This window comes from Mustelus asterias, chromosome 26, assembly GCF_964213995.1.
Source record: "Mustelus asterias chromosome 26, sMusAst1.hap1.1, whole genome shotgun sequence".
Taxonomy (NCBI): Eukaryota; Metazoa; Chordata; class Chondrichthyes; order Carcharhiniformes; family Triakidae; genus Mustelus; species Mustelus asterias.
Genome location: NC_135826.1, coordinates 5,539,543 through 5,564,683, shown reverse-complemented (window position 1 = coordinate 5,564,683; position 25,141 = coordinate 5,539,543). Strand labels below are relative to the sequence as shown.

Below are 25,141 nucleotides of genomic sequence, written 5' to 3'. Positions count from 1 at the left end.
CATCTTTGGACTGTGGGAGGAAACTGGAGCATCAGAGGAAACCCACGCAGACATGGAGAAGGTGCAGACTCCACACAGACAGTAACCCAAGGCCGGAATTGAACCGGGTCCCTGGCGCTGTGAAGCAGCGGTGCTAACCACTGTGCCACCATGCCGCCCACTGTTTAAAAAATGGAGGAGGGAGTTATCCCTGACCAACATTCCCCCTGGCAACCTTGAGGTTCCACCAGCTGTAATTCTCCACAGCGTGTTGTAGTTTGCGTTGGAGAATTGCAAGTGTGGTGTTGAGGCACACAAGCGAAAAGCCCCCATGCAAGATAGAACTTGGCTATTTCCCCTTCTCAGAGAAGGATAGAATCATGTGGGGCAAAATTCCCCCAAATCTAAACTGCCTGTTGACCATCAATCTAGCCTAACTCTTGTATAAGAGGCATTCCAATGAGGTATTCAAGGACAGCCAGTACCCATGGAGTATGAATCGGGGATCAGGGAAAGGAAGGAAGAAACTGAAAATGAAAGGATTTTATTTTTTTTGACACACTCTTTATTTTCCTTCTGTGTAGAAACTGAACGAAGTCAATGAAATCCTGAAAAAAGTTTTCCTCATTTTCCCACATTTCTGCCTTGGCCGAGGAATGATCGACATGGTGAAGAATCAAGCAAAGGCAGATATTTATGAGCGGATCGGTCAGTAACTACTTCGAATGAATTTTCTGCCTATGTAGAGTTGAATTAGGGCAGGTGTAAGTCAGCCATTCAGTGCCTGGGGCCTGCTCTGCCATTCAGTAAGATCATGGCTGATCTGATTGTAACCTGAACCCCACATTCCTGCCTACCCCCAATAACCTTTCACCCCCCCCCCCCCCGCTTTGTTGATCAAGAATCTATCTAACTCTGCCTTAAAAATATTCAAAGATTCCGCTTCCACTGCCTATTGAGAGTTGCAGAGACTCATGACCCTCCTGAGAGAAAAAGATTCTCCTCATCTGTCTTAAATGAGCGACCCCTTACTTTTAAACAATGACTCCCGCACCAGGGGGAGGCCCCCGCCAACAATGGGTCAATGGTGTTAGGTGCCTTTTAAATATGGCATCCAGATATAGAGGAGGGGCATACACCATCAAGCCCGCAGCATACTGCTCAATACCCCCGGATGAATAATTAATGTTGCTGCGGACGGAAGAAATGTCCTGCTTTCCCATCGCCCCCACAGCTGGAAGCCCTCTCCGTTCCCCCACCAGGGGATTTAGTCCCAGATGGGAGAATTCCACTCCACCTGGCCTGAAATTTCACCACCTCACCACTCTGTGTATAAAGAAATTCCTCTTAAATTATTCACGCAGTTAGTGACCATCTTATATTTGGGGCCACTTGTTCTAAACTCATCCAGAAGGTGGAACAGTGTCTCCACCTCACCCAATCAAAATGCTTGATAGTTTTAAAGACCTCAGGCCTCCTATTGGTCTTCTGTTTGCCAGAGAAAAGGCCACTCACCCCATTGACTCTCTTCCTCATCGCTGTCGTGTGAAACTGTTTCTATGTGTACAGTACAATATCTTACAACATTGATCACTGCAAGTCTGCTATAATGTGGAGATTCTCCTCCTGGGCCAACTATATTACCTGAGTGCGAGCAGTTTAGAGAAACCGTGTGCATTACACAGAACCCCTGAGGGAGACTACCCATTTCATGTCCATCCATCTGAATGAAGTAATTAGCTTAATACAATCCTCCGTCAGGGCAGATAATTAGGCCATGTCAATTCAAATTTCCTACAATTAGAAATCTTTAATGAATTTCATTAGCCAGTTTGGCTCTGTGTAAGTGATAACTGATTGTGGAATTAGTCTGCCAAAACTGTGCATGACAAAGCCACAGGCCTTATGATTCATTAATGGGCTCTTCACTACGAAGGAAAAACCAAGTGCAGCACAGAATGAGGCCATTCAGCCCATTGAGCCTCTTTTGGAAGCTCAATCCAGATTGCCTCCTTCAAGATTTTATCCCATTCTTTTTTGAACACGTATCCATCACACTATTCTTGTAACACCTTCCAAATCCTGGCGTCTCATTACATAAAATCTTTTTCTTGTCACCTCTGTCCTTTTGCCAAACACCACATGATAGGATTGGAGGGATGATTGCCAAAATTGCTAATGACACAAAGATGGGTAGGAAAGTAGGTTGTGAAGAGGACAGAAGGAGACTACGGAAAGACATGGATAGGTTAAGTGAGTGGGCAAAGATCTGGCAAATGCAGTATAAAATAATCCCTACAGTGCAAAAGAGGCCATTTGGCCCATCACATCTGCACTGTGTCTCTGAAAGCGCATCTTACCCAGGTCAACCCCCTGCGCCCCCCTCCCCCTCTCCATCCCCATACCCCACACATTTGTCAAGACTAATCCATCCAACTTGCACATCTTTGGACACAGTGGGCAAATTAGTATGGTCAGTCCACCTAATCTGCACATCTTTGGCCTGTGAGAGGAAACCGGAGCACCCAGAGGAGAATGTGAGAAAATGTGAAATTGTCCATTTTGGTGGGAAGAATAAAAATGAAGCATATTATCTCAATGATGAGGGACTGTAGAGCTTTGAGATGCAGAGGGATCTGGGTGTCCTAGTGCATGATTCACAAATGCCTTGTATATAGACACAGCAAGTAATTAGGAAAGCTAATAGAAAGTTCTCATTTATTACGAGGATAATTGAATACGAAGGTAGGGAGGTTATGCTTTCATTGTACAGGGCACTAGTGAGACCACATTTGGAGTACTGTGTATTGGTCGCATTATTTAAGGGAGGATGTAAATGCATTGGAAGCAGTTCAAAGAAGGTTTACCAGACTCATAGCTGGAATGGGTGGGTTGTCTTGTGACGAAAGGTTGGAAAGGCTAGGTTTGTATCCCCTGGAGTTTAGAAGAGTAAGAGGTGACTTAATTGAAACAAGATCCTGAAGGGTCTTGACAGGATGGATGTAGAGAGAATGTTTTCTTTTACGGGAGAATCTAGAATGAGGTGTCACTATTGAAAATGGAGAGGAGGTGATTTTTTTCTCAAAGGGTTGTGAGTCTTTAGAACTCTCTTCCTGAAAGGCTGATGGAAGCAGAGTCTTTAAATACCCCTTCAATACGGGGGGTATTGAGCAGAGTCTTTAAGGTGGAGATGGATATGTTCTTGGTAAGCAAGGGGGTGATAGGTTATTGGGGGTAGTCGGGATGTTGATTTGAGGTTGCTAGCAGATCAGCCATGATCATATTAAATGGTGGAGCAGGTTCGAGGAGCTGAATGGTCAACTCCTGCTCCTTATCGTAAGCGAGAGATTTACATAAATTTAGCATTAACTTCCTGGCATTTGTACTCTGCTTGTACTTATAAAGCCCAGGATCCCATATATTATTAACAGCTTTGTGAAACTGTAAAGGTTTCTGCACAAATGTCCCCCACGTCTCTGTCTTCTTGCACTCCATTTAAATTTGTATCTTGAATCTATAATTTCATTAATGCGCTCTTCATTACAGCGAAGTGAAGACTTTGGGCAGAATTTTACAGTCCGTCCCACCAACGGGATTTTCTGGTCTCACCGAAGTTGATGGCATTTTGAACAGCTCGCCATATTTTCCAGCCCCACCCCCACCGGCAAGGCCGTAAAATCCCAGTCACTATCCTGTTTGTGCTCTTCTTCCTCCAGATTGAAACCTCCTTTGTTTCAGGTCAATAATGGGGTTTTATTTTTCCCCAAAGTGCTGCTGCTTTACAGGTTTACCGAGGCAACTTTCACCATCTGCTACCTCACTCATTTCTCGTGCAAATCTTAATAGTGAGGGTCTACATCCTCTGGTAACAAAAGTCCTCAAGCTTTGGCTAACATCCAGATGAGCACTGCAGCCTGGGAGCTGCGAGGATGGTGGACTGAGGCTGGCCCCTGTAAAATGACCAGGAAGGCTCTCCAACCCTGGGTGCCACGGGCACTAGGCCAATTGTAGCAACCCCGGCTGAAATCCGTTAACATAATACTGAAGGAACTGATTTGTTTCAGCGGCTTATCCTGAGCGTGATAATTGGAAAACCTAGAGCAGTAACCTTGCCCAAGTCAGCAGAAATTTTTTTTTATTGCCAATTATACAGATTTAGTAAGGATGGCAATGTTTCTGTTGAATCGAAATTGGGTAAGAATTATCCAGCCATGAGTTTTGTGATTTGTGATGCAGGGGAAAAGAAGTTCACGTCTCCACTCTCCTGGGACCTGGTGGGGAAGAACATGTTCGCCATGGCCATCCAGGGTGTGGTCTTCTTTCTATTCACAATTCTCCTGCAGTACAAGTTCTTCATCAAAATAAGGTGAGGTGTTCCGCTGATGGGGCTTCCGCTTTGACTGCAGCACCTTTTTGTTTTCTTTGTGAAAGTGATTTATGATCAATAAGTGACTGCGGTTCTATTTTATAACACTAAGCTTCATCCTCTGCTAGGGCGTATGTTGTAATTGTCTATTAGCAAACTGTAACAATGGGTTCAACTTTAACCTCTCAACTTTAGGGTCTGGATTTTCACCCAGTCCTGATTGGTGGCATGAAAGTCTCTTCTGGTTGTGAGGATTCTATCTGACGCGAGGGTGGACAATTCCTTGTGGGAATGGACATACAATACAAAACGCTTCCTAATTCAGAAGGATTATTTGTATTGATTATTGTCCCATGACATTGTCTGTTAATTATAGCTTATTGCAGGGTTACTGATAAAATATTTCTGCACAAGTTGCTATGAATTCAATTACACATTGCAGCATTGCTGCCTCCTGAATCTCCTTCAGGAGTAGTGAGGTTTTGGATACAGGAGTAGTGAAGTCTTGTTTCAATTTATTAAGACCCAGGCCAGAAACTCCAAGGTGTTTTATGAAATTAGCCTAGACTCTAAGTTTTACATTTGATTTTGGCATTGGTGAGTATAAGGTGTTTCACTTCAGGTATGATTCAAGTGACCCACGAGGAAGCTTTTATCAAACAAAGTTTATTTAAGAACACCGTTAACGTATAACAAAAAGAATTAGCAAAGCTTTTACCCATTTCAGGACTTAATATGACACAGTATAACTCCTAGCAGCTAGCTATCTCTGTTGTTCCAATGTAGAGCAATATCCCACAGGTGATACCCCCTGCTCCACATTTAGTTAGCACAAAAACAAGTCTGCTCACGTGATGCCGGATTTTCAGCTTTGTAACACCTATGGACAGAAATCCAAGCCAGCTATTTTCGGAGAAGGATATATCCTCAAAGCAGCACAACCTCAGAGAGGTAAACCCAGTCTGTGGCAGCTTTCAACACAGCAACACTTAAACAGCAAAAACTCCAACTCCAGAGAGAGAAAAAATAATGTTGCTTCTTTCAGCTTCAAGCTGCTTCTGAAAATGAAACTACAACTGTAATGCTCTGTGAAAAATGGCTGTCCCCTGGCATATCACCTGACCTGTCAATTACCCCAAATCAAGCTCTGCTCTGCAATCCCAGAGAAACATTAAAACTACAGAACACTGCATTAATTCAGATTAAAATCAACATATCTAAAGGACACCAGCTACAGACAACACAGTGCCGACGAAACATCCTGTAGAGAAACATGATTAAAATGCATTTCTTAAAGACACAGTGCGAGCACAAATTGTATAGAAGCTTGGTGAAACTGCACCTGGAGTACAATGTGCAATTTTGGCCCCCTTAACTCAAAGGATATTATTGCCATAAAGGAAATGCAACAAAGGTTCACCAGATTTGCTCCGGCCAAGGCGGGACGGTATTATGAAGAGAGATTGGGAAAACTGGGCCTGTATTCTCTAGAGTTTCAAAGAACGAGGAGTGGTCTCATTGAAATCTAGAAAATACTTAAAGGAGTAGGCAAGGTAGATGCAGGTTCCATGTTTCACTTAATTTGAGAGCCTAGAACCAGGGGGCACAATTTAACAAGAAAGCACAGGAACAGGCCCTTCGGCCCTCCAAGCCCGTGCCGCTCCCTGGTCCAAACTAGACCATTCTTTTGTATCCCTCCATTCCCACTCCGTTCATATGGCTGTCTAGATAAGTCTTAAACGTTCCCAGTGTGTCCGCCTCCACCACCTTGCCTGGCAGCGCATTCCAGGCCCCCACCACCCTCTGTGTAAAATATGTCCTTCTGATATCTGTGTTAAACCTCCCCCCCCCTTCACCTTGAACCTATGACCCCTCGTGAACGTCACCACTGACCAGGGGAAAAGCTTCCCACCGTTCACCCTATCTATGCCTTTCATAATTTTATACACCTCTATTAAGTCTCCCCTCATCCTCCGTCTTTCCAGGGAGAACAACTCCAGTTTACCCAATCTCTCCTCATAACTAAGCCCCTCCATACCAGGCAACATCCTGGTAAACCTTCTCTGTACTCTCTCCAAAGCCTCCACGTCCTTCTGGTAGTGTGGCAACCAGAACTGGACGCAGTATTCCAAATGCGGCCGAACCAATGTTCTATACATCTGCAACATCAGACCCCAACTTTTATACTCTATGCCCCGTCCTATAAAGGCAAGCATGCCATATGCCTTCTTCACCACCTTCTCCACCTGTGACGTCACCTTCAAGGATCTGTGGACTTGCACACCCAGGTCCCTCTGCGTATCTACACCCTTTATGGTTCTGCCATTTATCGTATAGCTCCTCCCTACATTATTTCTACCAAAATGCATCACTTCGCATTTATCAGGATTGAACTCCATCTGCCATTTCTTTGCCCAAATTTCCAGCCTATCTATATCCTTCTGTAGCTTCTGACAATGCTCCTCACTATCTGCAAGTCCTGCCAATTTTGTGTCGTCCGCAAACTTACTGATCACCCCAGTTACACCTTCTTCCAGATCGTTTATATAAATCACAAACAGCAGAGGTCCCAATACAGAGCCCTGCGGAACACCACTAGTCACAGGCCTCCAGCCGGAAAAAGACCCCTCCACCACCACCCTCTGTCTTCTGTGACCAAGCCAGTTCTCTACCCATCTAGCCACCTCCCCCTTTATCCCATGAGATCCAACCTTTTTCACCAGCCTACCATGAGGGACTTTGTCAAACGCTTTACTAAAGTCCATATAGACGACATCCACGGCCCTTCCCTCGTCAACCATTCTGGTCACTTCTTCAAAAAACTCCACCGGGTTAGTGAGGCATGACCTCCCTCTCACAAAACTATGCTGACTATCGTTAATGAGTTTATTCCTTTCTAAATGCGCATACATCCTATCTCTAAGAATCTTCTCCAACAACTTCCCCACCACGGACGTCAAGCTCACCGGCCTATAATTACCCGGGTTATCCTTCCTACCCTTCTTAAATAACGGGACCACATTAGCTATCCTCCAATCCTCTGGGACCTCACCTGCGTCCAGTGACGAGACAAAGATTTGCGTCAGAGGCCCAGCGATTTCATCTCTCATCTCCCTGAGCAGCCTTGGATAGATTCCATCAGGCCCTGGGGATTTGTCAGTCTTTATATTCTCCAACAAACCTAACACTTCCTCCCTTGTAATGGAGATTTTCTCCAACGGTTCAACACTCCCCTCCGAGACACTCCCAGTCAACCAGTGTAGGGTTACAGAGCTAGGGCAGGGGTGAGGGCCTGGGTAAGATGCTCTGTCAGGGAGTCAGTGCAGACTCGATGGGCCAAATGGCTTCTTTCTGCACTGTAGGGATTCTATGAAACTCCCCCAGTGTGATAGTAAATGCACTGAGCTGGGTCAGCTCATCAGCCTGTTCAATTCGGTGTGAATGCCTGCACGCACTGGGTTGGATCAGGGACCATGCACCAGTTTTTATTTTGAAGCAAAGAATTTTTCTTATTCCAGAGGAGGACTCTACAACCCAATGCCTCTGCAAATCAGAATTGTCTTGATCTCCAAATCAATCATCAACGGGTCGAAAGGAAACTAGAGGCAACATCCAGTAGATAACTGCCAGGGGTGGGCTTCGGGGGAACAATGCACAGAGCCAGATTGACATAACCTCCCCAAACCCAGGGGTCAATGTAACATCGTCTGTACGGCCACACCGTCAGGGCTCCGGATCCGGCCACACCGTCAGGGCTCCGGATCCGGCCACACCGTCAGGGCTCCGGATCCGGCCACACCGTCAGGGCTCCGAATCCGGATCCAGAAAACAAAAGATTTTGGTTGTATTTCCTGATAGATGTTCACTGTAAAACAAACACACCGCTGTTCCTCCACAGGCCTTTAACTTTAAAACTTCCACCATTGGGAACAGAAGATGAGGATGTAGCCAGAGAGAGACAAAAGGTCCTGTACGGTGGAAGTGAAGGTGACATTCTAGTCATCAAGGATCTCACCAAGGTAAGAGAGGTCCCAGTTTGTGCAATAAGTTCTCTGGGTAATTATGACGGTAACAGATTGACCACGGTGACTCAAAGAATGAAGTTCATTACTCAGAAATGCAAGGCCGGGCTTTCTCAGTTGGCAGCTCCTGTGTGGTACTGAGGCAAACAGAGCCACGAGTCTCTGGTTTGATTTGTATTCTGGGTTGTGGTACCTGATCTCAGTTAGGACAGTTTTTGACTGTCTGCTCTTCAGAAAACACTGTCCACACAGCTACTGTGTTAATGGCAGAACACCGGCAATGTGCACACTTATCATCTAACGGTGAGTGATGGTGCTCATGTGATGCCCCGAAAACTAATATTCAGCAAATGAGGGGTTCAATCCCTTCTGACCTGTCGTCTAATAACTTCATGATTATCCTCTTGCTGGGGGAGGAACGTGGCTATGGATGAGATGAGTGCAATAAGGTGGAAAACTCTCCATTGCTTGGAGTCATACCTGGCACAAAAGAAGATGGCTGTTGGAGGTCAATCATCTCAGTCCGAGGGCATCATTGCATCACCAATGACATTTCCTTCATCATTTGGGTGGCACTGCTGCCTCTCAGCGCCAGGGACCCAGGTTCAATCCTGGCCTTGGGTCACTGTGTGGAGTTTGCAAGTTCTCACCGTGTCTACATGGGTTTCCTCCCATAGTCCAAAGATGTGTGGGTTAGGTGGATTGGTTACGCTAAATTGCCCCTTAGTGTCCCAAGATGTGTAGGTTAGATGAATTAGCCATGTGAAATGTGTGGGTTTACAGGGATAGGGTCAGGGAGAGGGCCTGGTAGGAAAACCAGGCCACACTACAATACTGGGCTGTACTGCTGAGCATAGACAAGGCAGCCGAGCTCTCTAATGGAGTCGGGAAGGCTAGAACACTGGGCTTCTCACTCAGCTGCAGGTCACCCCACAAGCCATTTAAACTTTAAAGATGAGAACAGCTCCATCTAGACAGCAATGGATAGCTCACCCAGTACTCTGTGCTCTGCCAACCTGTGCATAGTCTCTCCCGGTTTGTTTTGAGGGAGACGAATACTAGGGTTAGACTTTTGTAAAACACATGAAGCCAATGCCCTTATCTAACTATAAATCAATTCATTTGGCCTTTCAGGTTTACAGAAGAAAGAAGAAACCAGCCGTAGACCGATTGTGTGTGGGAATTCCCCCAGGGGAGGTGAGAGCTTGCGTGGATGCATTTGCAAATAGATTTTTAGATTTGACACACAGCTCTGTCAACACTGGATGTCACATTTTCCTATCCAGTGACGCTGGCCGGAAAGTGGATTTGTGTACGCACCGAGTGAGGAGAGGATTATTTTCAGCTCCACTCTGCTTCCACGGCCTCCTGGCATTGTCTGATGCATTGAGAATTGATGACATGTCAGAGATGACCCAATGCCTTTGGGTCCCATATCAAACAAAGAGCCAACACCTTTAGCAGAGATGTAGAGATTAACAGTTGTTCTCTGCCCTGCTCTGGTAAACTATAATCTAAATGTTGGCAAAACGAATCTCTCCTGAAGTTTCTGTAAATGTTCCATTGCAGTGTTTTGGGCTTTTGGGCATCAACGGAGCTGGGAAAACGTCCACCTTTAAGATGCTGACAGGCGACACTGAGGTCAGCAGCGGAGAGGCCTTCCTTGATGGATATAGGTACAAATTCCTTTCTACATGATTATTTGGTGAGTCAGAGGTTTACAGCATGGAAACAGGCCCTTCAGTCCAACTTGTCCGTGCCGCCCTGAGAATTAAACTGCTAAACTGGGGGTTTCAAAACCACAGCCATTGGTGATATCCAATCCCAAACCCTGGGGATTCTAACTATTATTTGCTAACTTGTCCTGTTTGATGTTCATGGGCCTGGAGGTTTGGAGGGGTCTGGCTTTAGCATCGTTGCCTCATTGGTGCTAAGATCTATTAGGATGAGCAGATTAATGGGAATGGATTTAAATTTGTGCATTATCCCTGAGATCCCGAGTGACACACAGAGGCAAAAAGCTTGATATGTCTCTACTAAATAATTAATACACGCACATCATTAGACTTTTAAATGCTTATTTACTTCAATTCCTAAATTTCTTTCCTCCCCTAGCATTCTGTCTAACATCCAGGATGCCCACCAGAACATGGGATACTGCCCACAGTTTGATGCCATCAACAAATTGTTGACAGGGAGGGAACATGTGGAGTTTTACTCTCGGCTGCGTGGCATTCCAGAGCATGAGGTTGCTAAAGTAAGTTGATTTTTTTTTTACACGATATGAACCAAAGTCATGTGGCCATCTTGTGCTGCGGGCCAAAGAGTGACTGAGGCCGAGCCCAGAGTAAATCTCCTGGTGCACCACCATTTACCCCTAAATAGTATCAGTGTTTCAAATCCTAAATGGATAACTGAGCAGGAGGAGTGGTTTGCTTTAACACTGGGCTCACTGTACTTATTCTTTCCCTTTTCCTTTTGTCAATGCGTCAATGGTTTTTGCTCATCAGAACTTTCGATTCTGTCTCTTAAGATCCTCCTTACACGCACTTCCTCTTCCCCTATCCTTCCTTGTTTAAAACCAGATTAACATCTCCTGTCTGAAACCATCCATCCAAAGACCTGAAACCTGTCGCATTTCTTACCTCCCTCATTCCTCCCACCAGTAAGCAATCTGAAGGCTTTTGTAACAAAAGCCTGGAATCACTGGAAGACGCTACTCCCTTTACTTGGTGCCTTGCACTGGGATATTCAAACCTTCATCCTGGGCCCCCCCCCCCAAGCCGGCGCCTGTGCGGTGGGTGTGGGGCCTCCCAACAGCCGGTGCCCTGCGCGGTGGGAGTGGGCCACCCCCAGCCGGCGCCCTGCACGGTGGGACTGCACCCCCCCCCCCAGCTGGTGCCACAAGCTGCGCTTTCAAACAATGTCTTCATCACCACTTGACATGCTGGGATTTTTTTGATGGAGTATGAGTTTACCTGCAATTTCCCTTCAGACCTGGGGTTGTTTTGTAGGTCACTGAATGGGCCATGAAGAAGCTGGGACTCTCGCGCTACGCAGACAGACCCTCTGGGACGTACAGCGGTGGCAACAAGCGGAAACTGTCGACGGCCATCGCGTTGATTGGATGCCCACCGGTCATTTTCCTGGTTAGTGAGCATGTGATCCACGAGTAACAAAGGCAATGGCCGGGAATTTTCTCCGAGTTATTCCCGCTCCATCAGCAGAAATCCCATTTGGATGCATGTGTGGGATTTCCGCTGCACCTACATGGATGTTATGTTAACGAGTGGGAGAAACTCCAAAGAATTTCCAGGTTATTTATGAATGGAATGAGGAAACTGCTGAATGTTCAGAAAGTTTCAATAAAAGATGATTACAAGTGTTGTTGCTGTGGATGAGTCCCGTGGCGTGGTACACAGCGATCCAGGGCCACACAGACACCGGCATATTCCAGGCTCAATCCTTCCTCTGCTCAGAATTTACTGATTTGAGGTTGTCAGCTGGAGCAATCCAAATTGTATTAGGGAGGGGATTGAAAATCAGTCTGGGTTCCAGTCAAGGACTGGAAAGGTCTTGTAGCTAAGGAGAGGACCAGGCTCAGCTGTGAGTTCCTCATAGTTGCCAGTCCACCAGCGCCCACTGCCCAGTCTCTTGAGCTGGTGCCACATGACTACAGAACCGTTCCCGGTGAGGGTGACTAACTTCAAGACAAGATAGCGGAAGGCGGGTGGTGGGAGAGGAAGAACGATATTGTGACCAAAGGACTATTAGTTATTCTTGTCTTCATTGACAGGATGAACCTACAACGGGAATGGATCCCAAGGCCAGGCGGTTCCTCTGGAATTGCATCCTGAGTGTGATCAAAGAAGGGCGATCGGTGGTACTCACCTCACACAGGTTAGCAGGCATTAACTACAGTTTCCAGTGGAAACAAATTCTTTACAAAAATGCACGTGTTACCAGGCCCGCATGCAACCCACCCTAAAATGAAAGGTGCATTGTCAGCTGTGTGCTTAGTTTGAGAAGTCCAATTGCACTGACTGGAAATGATTTAGATTGAAATTGTATACCTGGAAATCCCACTCTCCCACCACTCCTGTCTGTGCTGACTTGCATTGACTCCTAGTTCCCCAATGTCTCTAATTAAAATAATTTGTATCCTCCTGTTGCAATCTCTTCTCGGTCTTGCCCATCCCAATCTCTAACCTCCTCCAGCTCTACAATCCATTAAGATCTCTGCATTCCACAGATTGGCCTCTTTGTCCAGTGCCTTGACTCAACCATTACTGATCATGTCTTCAATTTTCAGTTGGGGGGGTGGGGGGTGGGGTGGGGGGGTGGTGGGGGGGGGAGGTGGTGGTGGTGGTCATTGTTGGAGATCGCAGCGGTGATCCCGAAGGCTTCCCCCGCAGCCATTTGACGTTAAGAACAGGGTTAAGGTGAGACTTCTCCTTCTACCCCATCTTGGGATGTCAGCAGTTCTAGAAATCCCTGTTTAAACCTCTGTTTCTTTGCATCTCTACTCCTTTTTACCCTTTTTAAAACCCTGTTTGACCAAACTTTTAGTCAACCCTCCTATTATCCCCGTCTTTAACTCAATGTCAGCCATTGGCTGATTGGAATACAGTGAAATACCTTGGAATATTTTTCCCTCATTGAAGGTGCTGTGTCGACGCAGGTTCGATAGGCGGGTGGGGTCCCAGCAAACTGCCAGCAAAAACAGAAAATGCTGGCAAATCTCGGCAGGCCTGACAGCATCTGTGGAGAGAAAACGGAGCCAACGTTTCGAGTCTGGCTGACCCTTCGTCGAAGCTCAGCATACGGCCATGCCTGGCGGGGTGGCGCGGGGTGATTCCACTCGGGCAAAGGAGAATAAAATAGAACGTTGGAGAAAAATATTTTAAAAAGGAGAAAAAGAAACGGAAAACTTAAAAGTCGATTTTGTTTTTTGTTGAGAAAGGCATTGATTTTGGGGATCTGATTGATCCATGCTAACCACACGATAGAGCAATCCAATCAGCTCATTACAAGCATGAGAGTTTTATTAGAGCGAGATCAATTTTGACCGTTTTGGATGATAGATTAACCAATATGTGCGGGTTTGTGAGTTGGTGAAAGGATTGACAGTTTGTGTGATCTGTTTTATTCCCCGAGACAGCATGGAGGAATGTGAGGCTCTGTGCACCAGAATGGCCATCATGGTGAATGGGCGATTCCGCTGTCTGGGAAGCGTGCAGCACCTGAAAAGCAGGTAACACCAAATCAAACTCTGATTCCAGCTACAATGCCAACATGCGGCATTTCCATCGTGTACCTTTGACCCAAACAGAATATCGGGAGCTATATTAATATTCTCATTCTTCCACTTTTGGATAATGCAACCTTTGGACAAGTCATGGCTAATCCTTTTCTAACTCCTTGAATAGTGAATTCTTTCTGTAAATCACTATCTGAAGTAGCCGCGTGAGGCCGTTACATCAGTGTATTGAAATCACCAGGGGCATCAAATAAAGCAACCACTTTTAAAACTTTATTAACCTTTGGGCTGGCCCCTGTTGAGGGGAATATCAGTTTAGTTGAGCTGCAAGTATTTATTGAAAGTTGTTGGCATCACAGTGTTGAAGAAAACACTGATGGTCTCTGTAACAATTACAGTGATGCTCCTGGTATTTGAATTACAATTACTGTCACATTAGTGTTTGTTTCGCTGTCACTGTCCATTTGGTTGTCTAGACTCCTTGATTGGAATAGTGTCATGCAATTCACTGCCAGTGACTCCGCATCTCCCACACCATTAGAATGGTGAGAGCAGGAGAAATTGTTTTTTAAAATGATCTTGATGGTGCTGGCCCCGACGTGTCGAACCCACTTACTGTTAGCTTGCCTGAATCGGCAGCACTCTCCCCGGAGCAGGAAGATTGTGGGATCGTTATCACACTCCAGCATCAGGTCTACACTGCCGCTGCATTGCCGCACCGAGGGAACGCAGCATTGGTGAACAAAACAAACCAAAGCCCCACTCGCGTTCGGGTGCGTGTTAAGCATTCCAGGGCACAAGTCTGAGACTAACAGTTGTTCAGCACCCTGGTCTGTACTGCAATCTGGTCTTCTGTTAACATGGCTGTTTGTTGGACCTCGTTGTGCACAAAATGGCTGCTTCCGGTGTCCACATCAGAAACCTCTTCAAAGTAATTTGTTTTTTAGGAACCATGTTTGGGATGTTTTTCAGAGATAGAATGCAGTAAATAAATGTGGGTTCTGTTCTCTCAAATGTCCTACTGAGCCAGTGCCCAATCATCAACCTTTTTCTAATTTTCTAAACTTTGTTTTCCGTTGGGGATATTTTCCTGCAAACATTTAATTTTTCTCTGCTCCTCTGACCTGATGCCTCGATAACCAAGGGGATGAGTACACACCCCACAGCCTTTCTCCATCACCGTGGGGTGTGTTTCTTGCAGTGGGAGGCAGCCCACCTTTGGTCGGCAGTGGGATCTTGGTCCCGCCGGTGACAATGGCATTTCCCATGGAATCCACCGGCAAGCACACGGCGGGTGTACCCATCGGCAGGACTGGACGATTCCACATGTCCTCTCTACTGAATCTCTAGCACATTTCTGTTGATGGGGGTGGCAGTGGCGTAGTGGTATTTTCACTGGATTAGTCATCCAGAGACCCAGGGTAATGCTCTAATGGTCAAATCTGACCATGGCAGATGGTGAAATTTGATATCAATAAAATTCTGGAATCAAAGTCTAACCAATGGCTGTGAAACTATTGTCGTTTGTCAAAAAAACCCATCTGAATCATTGATGTCCTTTAGGGAAGGAAATCTGCCAACTTAACCTGGTCTGGCCTACATGGACTCCAGAGCCACAGCAATGTAAATGCCCTCTGAAATGGCCTAGCAAAGCACTCAGTTGAAAGGCAATTAGGGATAGATAACAAATGCTGGCCAGCCAGCGACGCCACATCCCATGAATGAATAATAAAAAGTAATTGTTGCATCATAATACACTTCACCGCCCCACCCCTGTCTCCCTTCTTCCCCCCCCCTCCCCTGCTGTCTTCCTTCTCCCCCCCCCCCCCCTCTCCTCGCTGTCTCCCTTCTTCCCCCCCCTCCTCCTCGCTGTCTCCCTTCTCCCCCCCCCTCCTCCTCGCTGTCTCCCTCCTTCCCCCCCATCCCTGTCTCCCTTCTTCCCCCCCCCCCCCCCACCCCCTCGCTGTCTCCTTCCTTGTCGTCTTTCTTCCCCCCCCACCCCCTCAACTCGTGGTCTCCCTTCTTTCTCCTCTACCCCCACTCCCCTCTCCCTGCCCGCTGTCGCCTTCCCCTACCAATAACCTGTTATTCTGCACCTTGCCTTTAGGTTTGGAGATGGTTACACCATTATCCTGAGGATGGACAGCTCTACACCAGACTGCTCTCCCGTCGAGGAGTTCATGATGTCCACGTTCCCAGGCTGTGTATTGAAGGAGAAACACCACAGCATGCTGCAGTACCAGATACCAACCGGCTGCTGCTCCCTGGCCAAAATCTTCAGCGCCCTCACGACCAACAAAGAAAACCTGAAGATCGAAGACTATTCTGTGTCTCAAACCACCTTAGATCAAGTAAGAAATCATGTGCTCGATAGACCAGGGTGACATTACACTGTGGCTCCTAGAGCAGGGTGGGCACTTTGCTGGCTGACTCACCTGGGCACGCTGCCAACTCCCAAGTTGGGTTCCAGACCAGGAAAGGCCAACCCTGGACGTGTACATATTTATGATTACCAGTGTCCGCATTTAAATTCAACTCCTGCTAAACATTGTAAAGATTCAGTGTATTTATTTGAATAGTTTCCGGGATGGTTATTTTAATATTTGTATCAACTCCAGTTGTATGGCAGTGGGCTCATAGCCCTGAAGGTGTAAGGACACCCATTGGATTGGCTGGTCAATGGAAATTACCTTCTGAAACGTTCTTCTGATCACTGGCCTGTCCACCAATTGCTGCTGATAGGCTCAGAGCCACTGAGAAGGCAAGAGCCTTCCTATCACTGCCTTGTGCCCCTCAATCCACCCCCATCCCCACCAGTTTGTTCTGCTTTCTTTCCTGGTCGTTCCCACTACCTTCCTTCCCATTATCACGGCATCAAGTGGAATCACCAAACTACACGGTGCCATTGGAGTGGCGGAGGTGTGGGTGACGTCAAGTTTGTTTCTGCAGTGCGGCAATAAAGGATCAGCTCTTGTGGACATGATTGGCTTAATGAGAAAAATGTTCTACTGAATATCTGTACAGGCAGCTCCATTGCTGGCCGGAATTCTCCCCAAAAGATTCTAAGTGTCCAAATCGCATGAAAATGGGAGTAAATAACGCTGTTTTTTCAGTGGGAGTTCAGGGAAGAATCTCCCACACTCTGTGCACTGCAGAGGTCACGAGCCTGAATATCATTATAAATCAGTGGGAGGGGCCTACCCCCGCTGGAGAGGCTGAGATTGGCACGCTGAGTGGCCCACTGCGCATGTGCCAATCTATCGGTGCAAAGATTGCCACATATACAGTAGCCCCTCACTGCCGGCCTCCCGATTGCTGGCCAGCTCGATTCTGTCCCTATCTTCCCCCGCCCCCTTGGCATTGCTCCATGCCTGATGGGCAGTGTCAAGGTGCCCCCTGGGCATTGGCAATTTGCCCCTTGGGCACCAGGGGCACAAGTTGGCACTGCCAAGATACCAATGCTCAGGTGGCACCCCTCGGCCGCCCGACCCTCTGGGGGAACCCTGATTGCCCCCCCCCCCCTTCACTCCAGCGGGGTCAGGCCTCTCACTCCCCGAAAGTTGGGAGCTATAGTAATCTCTGCTGGAGTGAAATACTACTAGTGGGATGGGCGGAGAGAGGTCAGCGAGCCCAGAGAATTCAGTCCCGGGCCCACTAATGGCATTGAAATTAACACTTGCATAATATATGCGGCTCCCCACCGATTTCCGACGTGAATGTGATGCCGCTGGAAATCTGGCGCTGGAAGATGCTATCAGGGCGGGAATGCATGCGAATCCCGCGCTACAACCGCAATGAGATTCTCCTGGTCCGCTGCACTAAAAAATTAGTGCAGTGAGATGGGAGAATCGCCTTCTCTGTCTCATGACTTAGATACGACTAACTGAACTATGCAGGTCAGGAAGATCCCAACTTCCCATCTCGGTTTGAACCAACTGGTTAGTTGCTGAATGGTGCTGAGGGTAGGGGGCAAGTGGGTGCCACAGTTGGCCTCAGTGCTTTGCACCAGGCAAGTGAGAGGAAAAATCACCTAAAGTCCTAATCACGCTCCAATGCATGACTGGACATATACTGAGAGCATCAGGCTTGGCGGCGAGACTCTGATAACCCCACCCCACCCCACCTCCCCACCGCTCCTCGCACACGATCCCTGTTCAAATTCCAGACTCTTGTTGCAGTGGCTGCATGAGTGCCACAGCAGAGTGCTATCCAGACAGACGTGTGACACCAGAGGGGGAAGGAGACTCCTGTACACTCCAACCATAGGCGCAGCGCTGGTGTGAGATGGTGACTCCGGAGGGTCCGTGGGTCCAGCAGCACGGTGCTGACCATAAAGACCAGCTTGGCATGGAGATGGAATGTGGAACAGGTCTGCCCCAGCAGAGTGACATGCAGTGCATCCGGAGCAGTGCAGCACTATTGCAGCGCTGCGCTAATCTCAGTCTCTGGTGAACCGAGGAACATCTTTTACACGTCACTTATCAGCAATAGGGTTTCACACTGACGCAACTTCCCACCGGCGTGAAGCAAGATTGAAAGGCTGAATGGGATGCCAGCTGGCTGTTGTTTTAATGAGCATTCAAGAGATGCATTTGCGCCCCCTGCCAGTGGGAAGACTGACCCGCCATTGCAATGTAATTTTACACCCACGGTTTTTCGACTTCGTGGCTCCACAAGATTCACCGCGCCAGCCACCAAGCTCGCCGCCTGCCACCAAACCTGCCGTGGGCTGGTTAGGAACATTCCGCCCAATATATATTTAAATATGTTACAATATATTTTTTAACATATTTCTAGTTATTGGACCTAGACCTTCCATTTGCCGCTGTTATAACTCTCTCTTTCCTTTTTTCTGTCCAGGTATTTGTCAATTTTGCCAAGGACCAAAGTGAAGATGACTATTTGAAGGAAATTTTCACACATGGACCGCGATATAAGGACACTGTAAGACGCATCACAAACTTTTTAGCAGATGACAATATGAGGGAGAGTTCAGTATGATCCGGCTACAAGTGAAACCACTTCCTGTCTGAAATACAAATTGAAGATTTCAAATGGCAGTGAGTTGAGGGTTGGACCAAGACTGAGCTACTGTCAATGACCCATCGCCTCAACTACAAATCTCCCTTCTCTCTCCCCCCCCCACCCCCATTTCCAAGTTACCTTTAATCAACTTCAGACAAAAAGAAAACTTTTATTCCTAACCTTGCACCTTTCTCGATTTTTATGAACAAGGGTTCAAATATACAAACTGATTTTATTTATATTTTCTTTCTACCCTTTTCGTACTTTTGGGTTTTTCTTTTGGCTCTTGCAGCTGAAGATTATCTGGCACTTTTGTCCTGGACTTTTCTGAAACAGAAAAAAATATGAATATCATGTCGATACAATGCAGTAAACCTCCACTTAATCCCAGCCTAGTGATTCTGCGCTGTCCAAGTGACTCAGTGCTTTGCTTGTTTGATGACGAGAGGTGGTATTCTGCTCGGTTTAGAGGGAGAGGGAGGAATCCAGAGGTTAAAAAGTGTGTGGTGCACAAGGTGAGGGTTAAGGAAGGATCATTACGCCCGTCACCCTGCTCCGCCTGATGTTGGGAGGTCCCTGATCTGAGGTCCTTATCTGAACTGCCAAAAGCTAGATTGCAGGAGTTGGCCTTATCGATGTGGAGACCCTCCCTATTCTCTACACCCTGTCCCAAAATCAGGATGTTGTTCAATTCTTTGTGCATCTAATTTTCTTGCCTCTAGTGTAACCCAACCAGGGCAGTGTCTACACTAGACAGAACTTAGCAGTAGCTTTCAGAGCACCAAGTCAGGAAGTTGTGCATTTACTTCCCAATCCAGGGACACAAGCTTTACAACTCTTGCTCTACTCAGATATAGTATTCTATTTTTTTTTTTGAAGCAATAAGCAAATTAATTCTATCTCTTAAATTAACAAAGGAACTTTTTTAAAAAATGCAGTTTACAGTTCAGGTCTAATACATAAGCAGTTTATGACTGCTGTAATTCTAACAGCCAGACACAGTGGATTGAATTTTCCCGTCCCGCCCGCCATGGGAATCGGAGTGGGCGAGTGGCGAACCATGGACAGGTCCGTTGACCTTGGGTTGGATTTTCTGGTTTCAGGGTGAGCGTGGCCGGAAAATCCCACCCTTCGTCATTACATATGGTGTTTAAAATCACTGTGTCTTGTACTTGTTCCAGCAACTTCTCTGGGTGCACGCATTTCACTCCCAGTCCAGATGTTGATTTGAACTCTGAGTTCTACCTGCAGGATCTGAGTTTATTTCCGTTTAAAATCATTCCAGTCTGCTTTGTCTACAACATTGCACTTCCTTCACTCAATGAACTCAGCATCATTGTGCTAGGGCAGCTCTGAGCATGGGCAGAAAGTGGCCACCTCTCTGCCCCCACCACCCGCACCCTCCACATCGACTGATTCTACTGAATGAATGTTCTTCGCGCACCACTCTTATTTGACGTCCTTTTTAGTAGGTGGGCAGACTGAATCCCTTTTAAAGGTGTCTCTTTCCCCCCCCTCTCTCCCTCTCATGCATTAATCGAGGTGAAACCTCAAAACAGATCCTTGTCCAACATCCAAAGCCCAATGCTGACCACAAGGTCACACATGACTATTTTCTAAATATATGCATTAAACCGAGAATGGTCAAGAGCAGCAATGGACAGCTGACCATTGTTCACGACAAATGTTATTGTTTATTCTTGTTGTGGGCCTTAATTTGGGCTTTCCAGAGAAATGGTAGTTTCAATGAGTTGCGTCAGCTACAAGGAATTTGCACTTCTGTTACAAAATCAATGCAAAAATGTCTGTCTGACTGGGAGATGGGCCATCCATCTCTCTGCCTTACATCCAGGGGTACAAATACAAATCAAAGCCTTGCATTTTTATAGCGCTTTTCATGACCTCAGGATGTCCCAAAGTGCTTTACAATCAATGGAGTACTTTTGAAGTGTAGTTACTGTTGTAATGTAGGAAACCCGGTAGCCAATTTGTGCACAGTAAGCTCCCACAAACAGCAGTGTGGCGATATCTGCTTTAAGTGTTGGTAGAGGCGTAATTGTTGGCTGGGACTCTGGGAGCACTTCCTGTGGTTCTTCACAATGGTGCCATGGATTCCTTTTCATCCACATCTCAAAGGTGGCACCTCGAGCAGGGCGGCACTCCCGAGTATGGCACTGAAGTGTCCCTTTTAGGTTAAATCCGGAATTCCCGGCATGGAACTTAAACTAAAATTTCTGACTCTGCGGCAAGAGTGATATCCGATTGAGCCACACCTGACACCAGTGTACTTGTGAGAAAAGACTTAAGAGTGACTGGCATTCATTGGTGGTTATGATCTGTATAGTTACACCCTTGGGCAGCAGCTTCACCCAAAGATGCATATTGTACAATACGTCCCTTATATATGGCTTTAAGAAAGTAACTTGTATATTTAATGAGTGTTTTTAACTGTTAATAGAGTGAAATCCTTTATGTACCTGAGCATCCAAGATTACTGGTCCCATAGCGCCATGTCAATCATTTATGTTAACACAAGATAAACTAATGGATTCAGATAAATACTTTGCTGTGAAGATTTGGTGCAACTGGCTGGAAGTTTCCAGGATATTGCAGTTAATATTATTGGGGGAATTGTATTAGGACCCCACCCCCTCATCCTGACGAAAACCAGTAAAGAAGAGCAATTGAATTAAGGGCAGTAATTTACCCACTGTCATCCTGCAAGACAGGAAATGTAAAATATGTAGCCAAAGAAGACAGCAGGGTACTGTTTTAAACATGGCCTGGTTACGTCCTGGGCCCAATTGCAATTTTAACCTGATGCAAGTAGTGACTTCAAACCCGGCAAGGCTTGCATCAAGGATCAGGAGAGGCTCCGAGGTAAGGAGGTTTCCTTGTGTGCTTGTGAGGGCAGGAGTGCTCCTCTGTGATCCATAAGGAAACCACGGGTTCCCTCAGTCCAGAGCTCTCCAAACTCCAAAAGGCGGCACAGTGGTTAGCACTGCTGCCTCACAGCGCCAGGGACCCAGGTTCGATTCCTGGCTTGGGTCACTGTTTGTGCAGAGTCTGCACGTTCTCCATGTGTTTGCATGGGTTTCCTCCGAGTGCTCTGGTTTCCTCCCACAGTCTGAAAGATGTGCTGGTTAGGTGCATTGGCCATGCTAAATTCTCCCCAAATGTACCAGAACAGTTGCTGGATTTTCACAGTAACTTCTTTGCAGTGTTAATGTAAGCCTACTTGTGACACTAATAAGTAAACTTTATCTTTAAAAATATCGCCTCCCCTCCACCATCTTCCTTCCTGCACCTATTGCTGCCATCACAGCTGCTAGTCTACATGTCTCTGGGTCTCCATTCTCAATATCTATGGCATGTTGACAGGGCTTGAGTTAGTGCAGTTCCTTCTCACAGAATTGTTACCTTACTGTCTACTTGCTGTGAAAACGCAATTGGGACACGAGGTTATTTCGGCATCCATTGAGCCAGTGAAAGAACCCTCCGCCACAGAGATGAAACTGTTAAACTTGTAGATTTTTTTTTCTTTCTTTCCCCACGAGGGCCTCCACTTGGCAACTGCCCACACCTTACTGACTGAGATCAAGAGTTCAGTATGTGGAGAATCGCAGGTGCTGACTCTGGTCCCATCACTCTGAGCGTGTGGCTTCTGCCTCTCAAAGCACACATTGATTATTGCCTTTGACAACAAGTCAGAAATACTGGGTGCTCACTTTGCAAAATGATTCCCACTCTGGTGATTGTTTGTGACGCATTGATCAGTTGTTTGGTGCTCCGCTCAATAGGGAAGTAGCCAATTGGAGTGCATAAGGAGAATTGAGCTTGACTTGTGTGAAAATCCAGTTAACCATAGCTTTCCTGTGAAGGGGTCAGAAATGTGGTTTTCAATCTCAAACGGGACAGTTTATGGCATCACAGATGGGTGATGGAAGACCTGCAGATAAACCAACACTTAAACGCAATAATGATGTCTGAATTGTTACATACTTTGCTATTTTGCTTCATTACTTTGCACTTTTGTATTTGAGATAGTCTGAAATAAGCAGAAAACAAAAAGCCATGTGTATATTGAGAATAAAATCACTATTAATTAACAGATTGCGAGCGGGGCATTGTAATGAGTCGCGACACTGGAATTGTTGGTAAATCCAGATATAGTTCAGCTCTTTTCGTTATCTCATTGAAGAGGGGGGTAAGTCTGGAGAAAGGGTACTTTCTGTTCAAAATACTCTAAGTGTGACAGGAGATGTCCCTGTCAGAATGTTTTTTTAAGCAGTCGGTTTTCTTAACCGCAAGGAAACACAATACCCAGTGGAGATGTGGAACCCTATGGGATTTAGAGGTTCCTGGGATTGCTCTGATGCCCCGGCCTACAAAGTGTTTCCTACGAAGCCGCTCCGAAATGGTCCTTGCCACTGGTAACACTGGAGCCACCTAGCAGAGAGGGTTGCTCAACTCAACATGCTAATGCTGACCAAGCGTCTTGTCTACCTGTTCCTCCATAAAGTGGGGGAAATGTCCTGAGTGGAATCTACTTGCCTGAGAGATTTTGTTTCCTCTTCACTTGCATAAGTTTTAGGAGCACAGTTAGCACTTAACGGTGAAATGTGACAAAATTAATTTCGGAATATTCTGGAGATTTGGGCCGAGCAGCTTATTTTTGGAGGGGGAGGGCACTCTCACACTCCATTGAGCCTGTGCTGCGCTCGGGCACTAGAAGGGACCAATCTGCCCATTTCCAACACAAACATCAATCAACATGAAAACCGCTTGGACCAAGATGCCAGATTCAAACCCTGGTCTCTGCTGAGTTGACTGATTTTAGCGAGGGGGCGATGGGAGGGGCAACAATTGACATCAAGAAACCACAGCGGGGATATGGATTGGGGTGGTGGGAAATTGGCCGAGATTGCTGCTCCCGACAATTTTCCAGAGACCCCTTGATGGAACAAGCATGTACGTGGTTGTCGGGCAAGGGCAATATTGAACTTCCTCAGTCAGAGGCACTGAGCCAGATCAGAGCACCTCAATTTCTGAGCCTGATTGATCCACTTACTCTAATAGTGGCCGAGAATTAGGCTTGGAGCATTTCAAATCCAATGGTTGTAAAATGTGGTGATGCTGATGTGGAGTTGTTGTAGATCTATTCTAGATACAGTTCCTGAAAAACTCATTCCAGTGTCCTTTGTCATTTTACGGGTGAGATACAGATATTTCTGGGTGCACATTGCATAAGAGTAAAGTACGTGTATATTTGAGCTGAATTATAACTCTCTCGAGCTGCTCTAAGTCTTGCTGCTGTTCATGGTCCCACTCATATTATTGTATTGAACAGTGGTCAAGATTTTGACATGAAAATAAAGACATACACTGAGACTACTTTGCCTCTAATACCTTCATTAATGGTTTGCACCCATTGTGTTTGAATTGATTGCTGCCTATTGTGCAATCCGCCTTCCACTAATAAAGCGTTCTCTTGAATCTGAGCTCCTTATTGCTGAACAAATGATAGAAATCAGGTCACTAACTGGGAGCAAGGCAAAGGTTTATTCTCAACCTGCTGAACAGGACAGGGACTCTGCCAGTTTGGGTTCAGACTGGGTACTCTGGTTGTTTTCTCATTCTCACTTTCCATCACAATGGATCTGACCTAATCGCAAGCTCAAACTCACCCAGCAAGGTGTATTTCGGGCAACTATTTTCCAATGTTACGATACTTATTACAATGGAATACACCAAAGATGTGCGGGTTAGGGTGATTGGCCATGCCAAATTGCCCCTTAGTGTCAGGGGTTAGTAGGGTAAATAGGTAGGGTTACGGGAATAGGGCCTGGGTGGGATTGTTGTTGGTGCAAACTCAATGGGCTGAATGGCTTCCTTCTGCACTGTAGGGATTCTATGATTCATACAGTTTTGCACTCGTACAGATACACACTTGCTGAATCTCACGTACACATTCTAATAATCAAACACTGACACACACCTCACCCCCCCCCCCCCCCCCCCCCGTATATACACACGTATTGGCTGACTTGTGAAGACACATCACTCCATTTCTTGCACTATGTTTACACACTCTCTCTCACTCAGTCTTGTGCACTGTCACACATGAACAATGCTATCTAGCCTCATTTGATCAAGGTTAAAAGTGAGAGAGTTACAGTTGTATAGAACTGCACCAGAGAAACAAGCCATTTGGCCAAATTGGTCTGTGCTCCACAAAAGCATCCTTCTAGTCCCTTCATCCAACTCTATCAGCGTAACCTTCTGTTCCTTGCTACCTCACGCACATCTCTAGCTTCCTCTTTTAATGTACCAATGCTACTCAGCCCAACTACTTAGGCTAGTGAGTCCCACATTCTCATCACACTGGGTAAAAGAGGATCTCCTGAATTCCCTGCATATTATTCCCTGTGTATTTATCATTTCCAAGAATGGAAACATCTATGCCTACATTATCAAACCCTTAAGGAT

At 46.4% G+C, this 25,141-nt stretch overlaps 1 protein-coding gene across 1 annotated transcript in view; it reads left to right on the top strand.

Moving 5' to 3' along the window:
- Positions 1 to 24,039, top strand: part of LOC144479438 (phospholipid-transporting ATPase ABCA1-like) — a 174,324-nt gene extending 150,285 nt beyond the window's left edge. The window contains exons 40-50 of the mRNA XM_078198097.1: positions 564 to 687; positions 4,216 to 4,345; positions 8,244 to 8,364; positions 9,502 to 9,564; positions 9,937 to 10,043; positions 10,483 to 10,624; positions 11,382 to 11,516; positions 12,164 to 12,267; positions 13,529 to 13,621; positions 15,735 to 15,978; positions 18,488 to 24,039. Coding sequence (XP_078054223.1) covers positions 564 to 687; positions 4,216 to 4,345; positions 8,244 to 8,364; positions 9,502 to 9,564; positions 9,937 to 10,043; positions 10,483 to 10,624; positions 11,382 to 11,516; positions 12,164 to 12,267; positions 13,529 to 13,621; positions 15,735 to 15,978; positions 18,488 to 18,628 — 1,404 coding nt within the window. The 3' untranslated portion in view covers positions 18,629 to 24,039. The remainder of the gene's footprint in view (positions 1 to 563; positions 688 to 4,215; positions 4,346 to 8,243; positions 8,365 to 9,501; positions 9,565 to 9,936; positions 10,044 to 10,482; positions 10,625 to 11,381; positions 11,517 to 12,163; positions 12,268 to 13,528; positions 13,622 to 15,734; positions 15,979 to 18,487) is intronic.
- Positions 24,040 to 25,141: the final 1,102 nt, after the last annotated feature.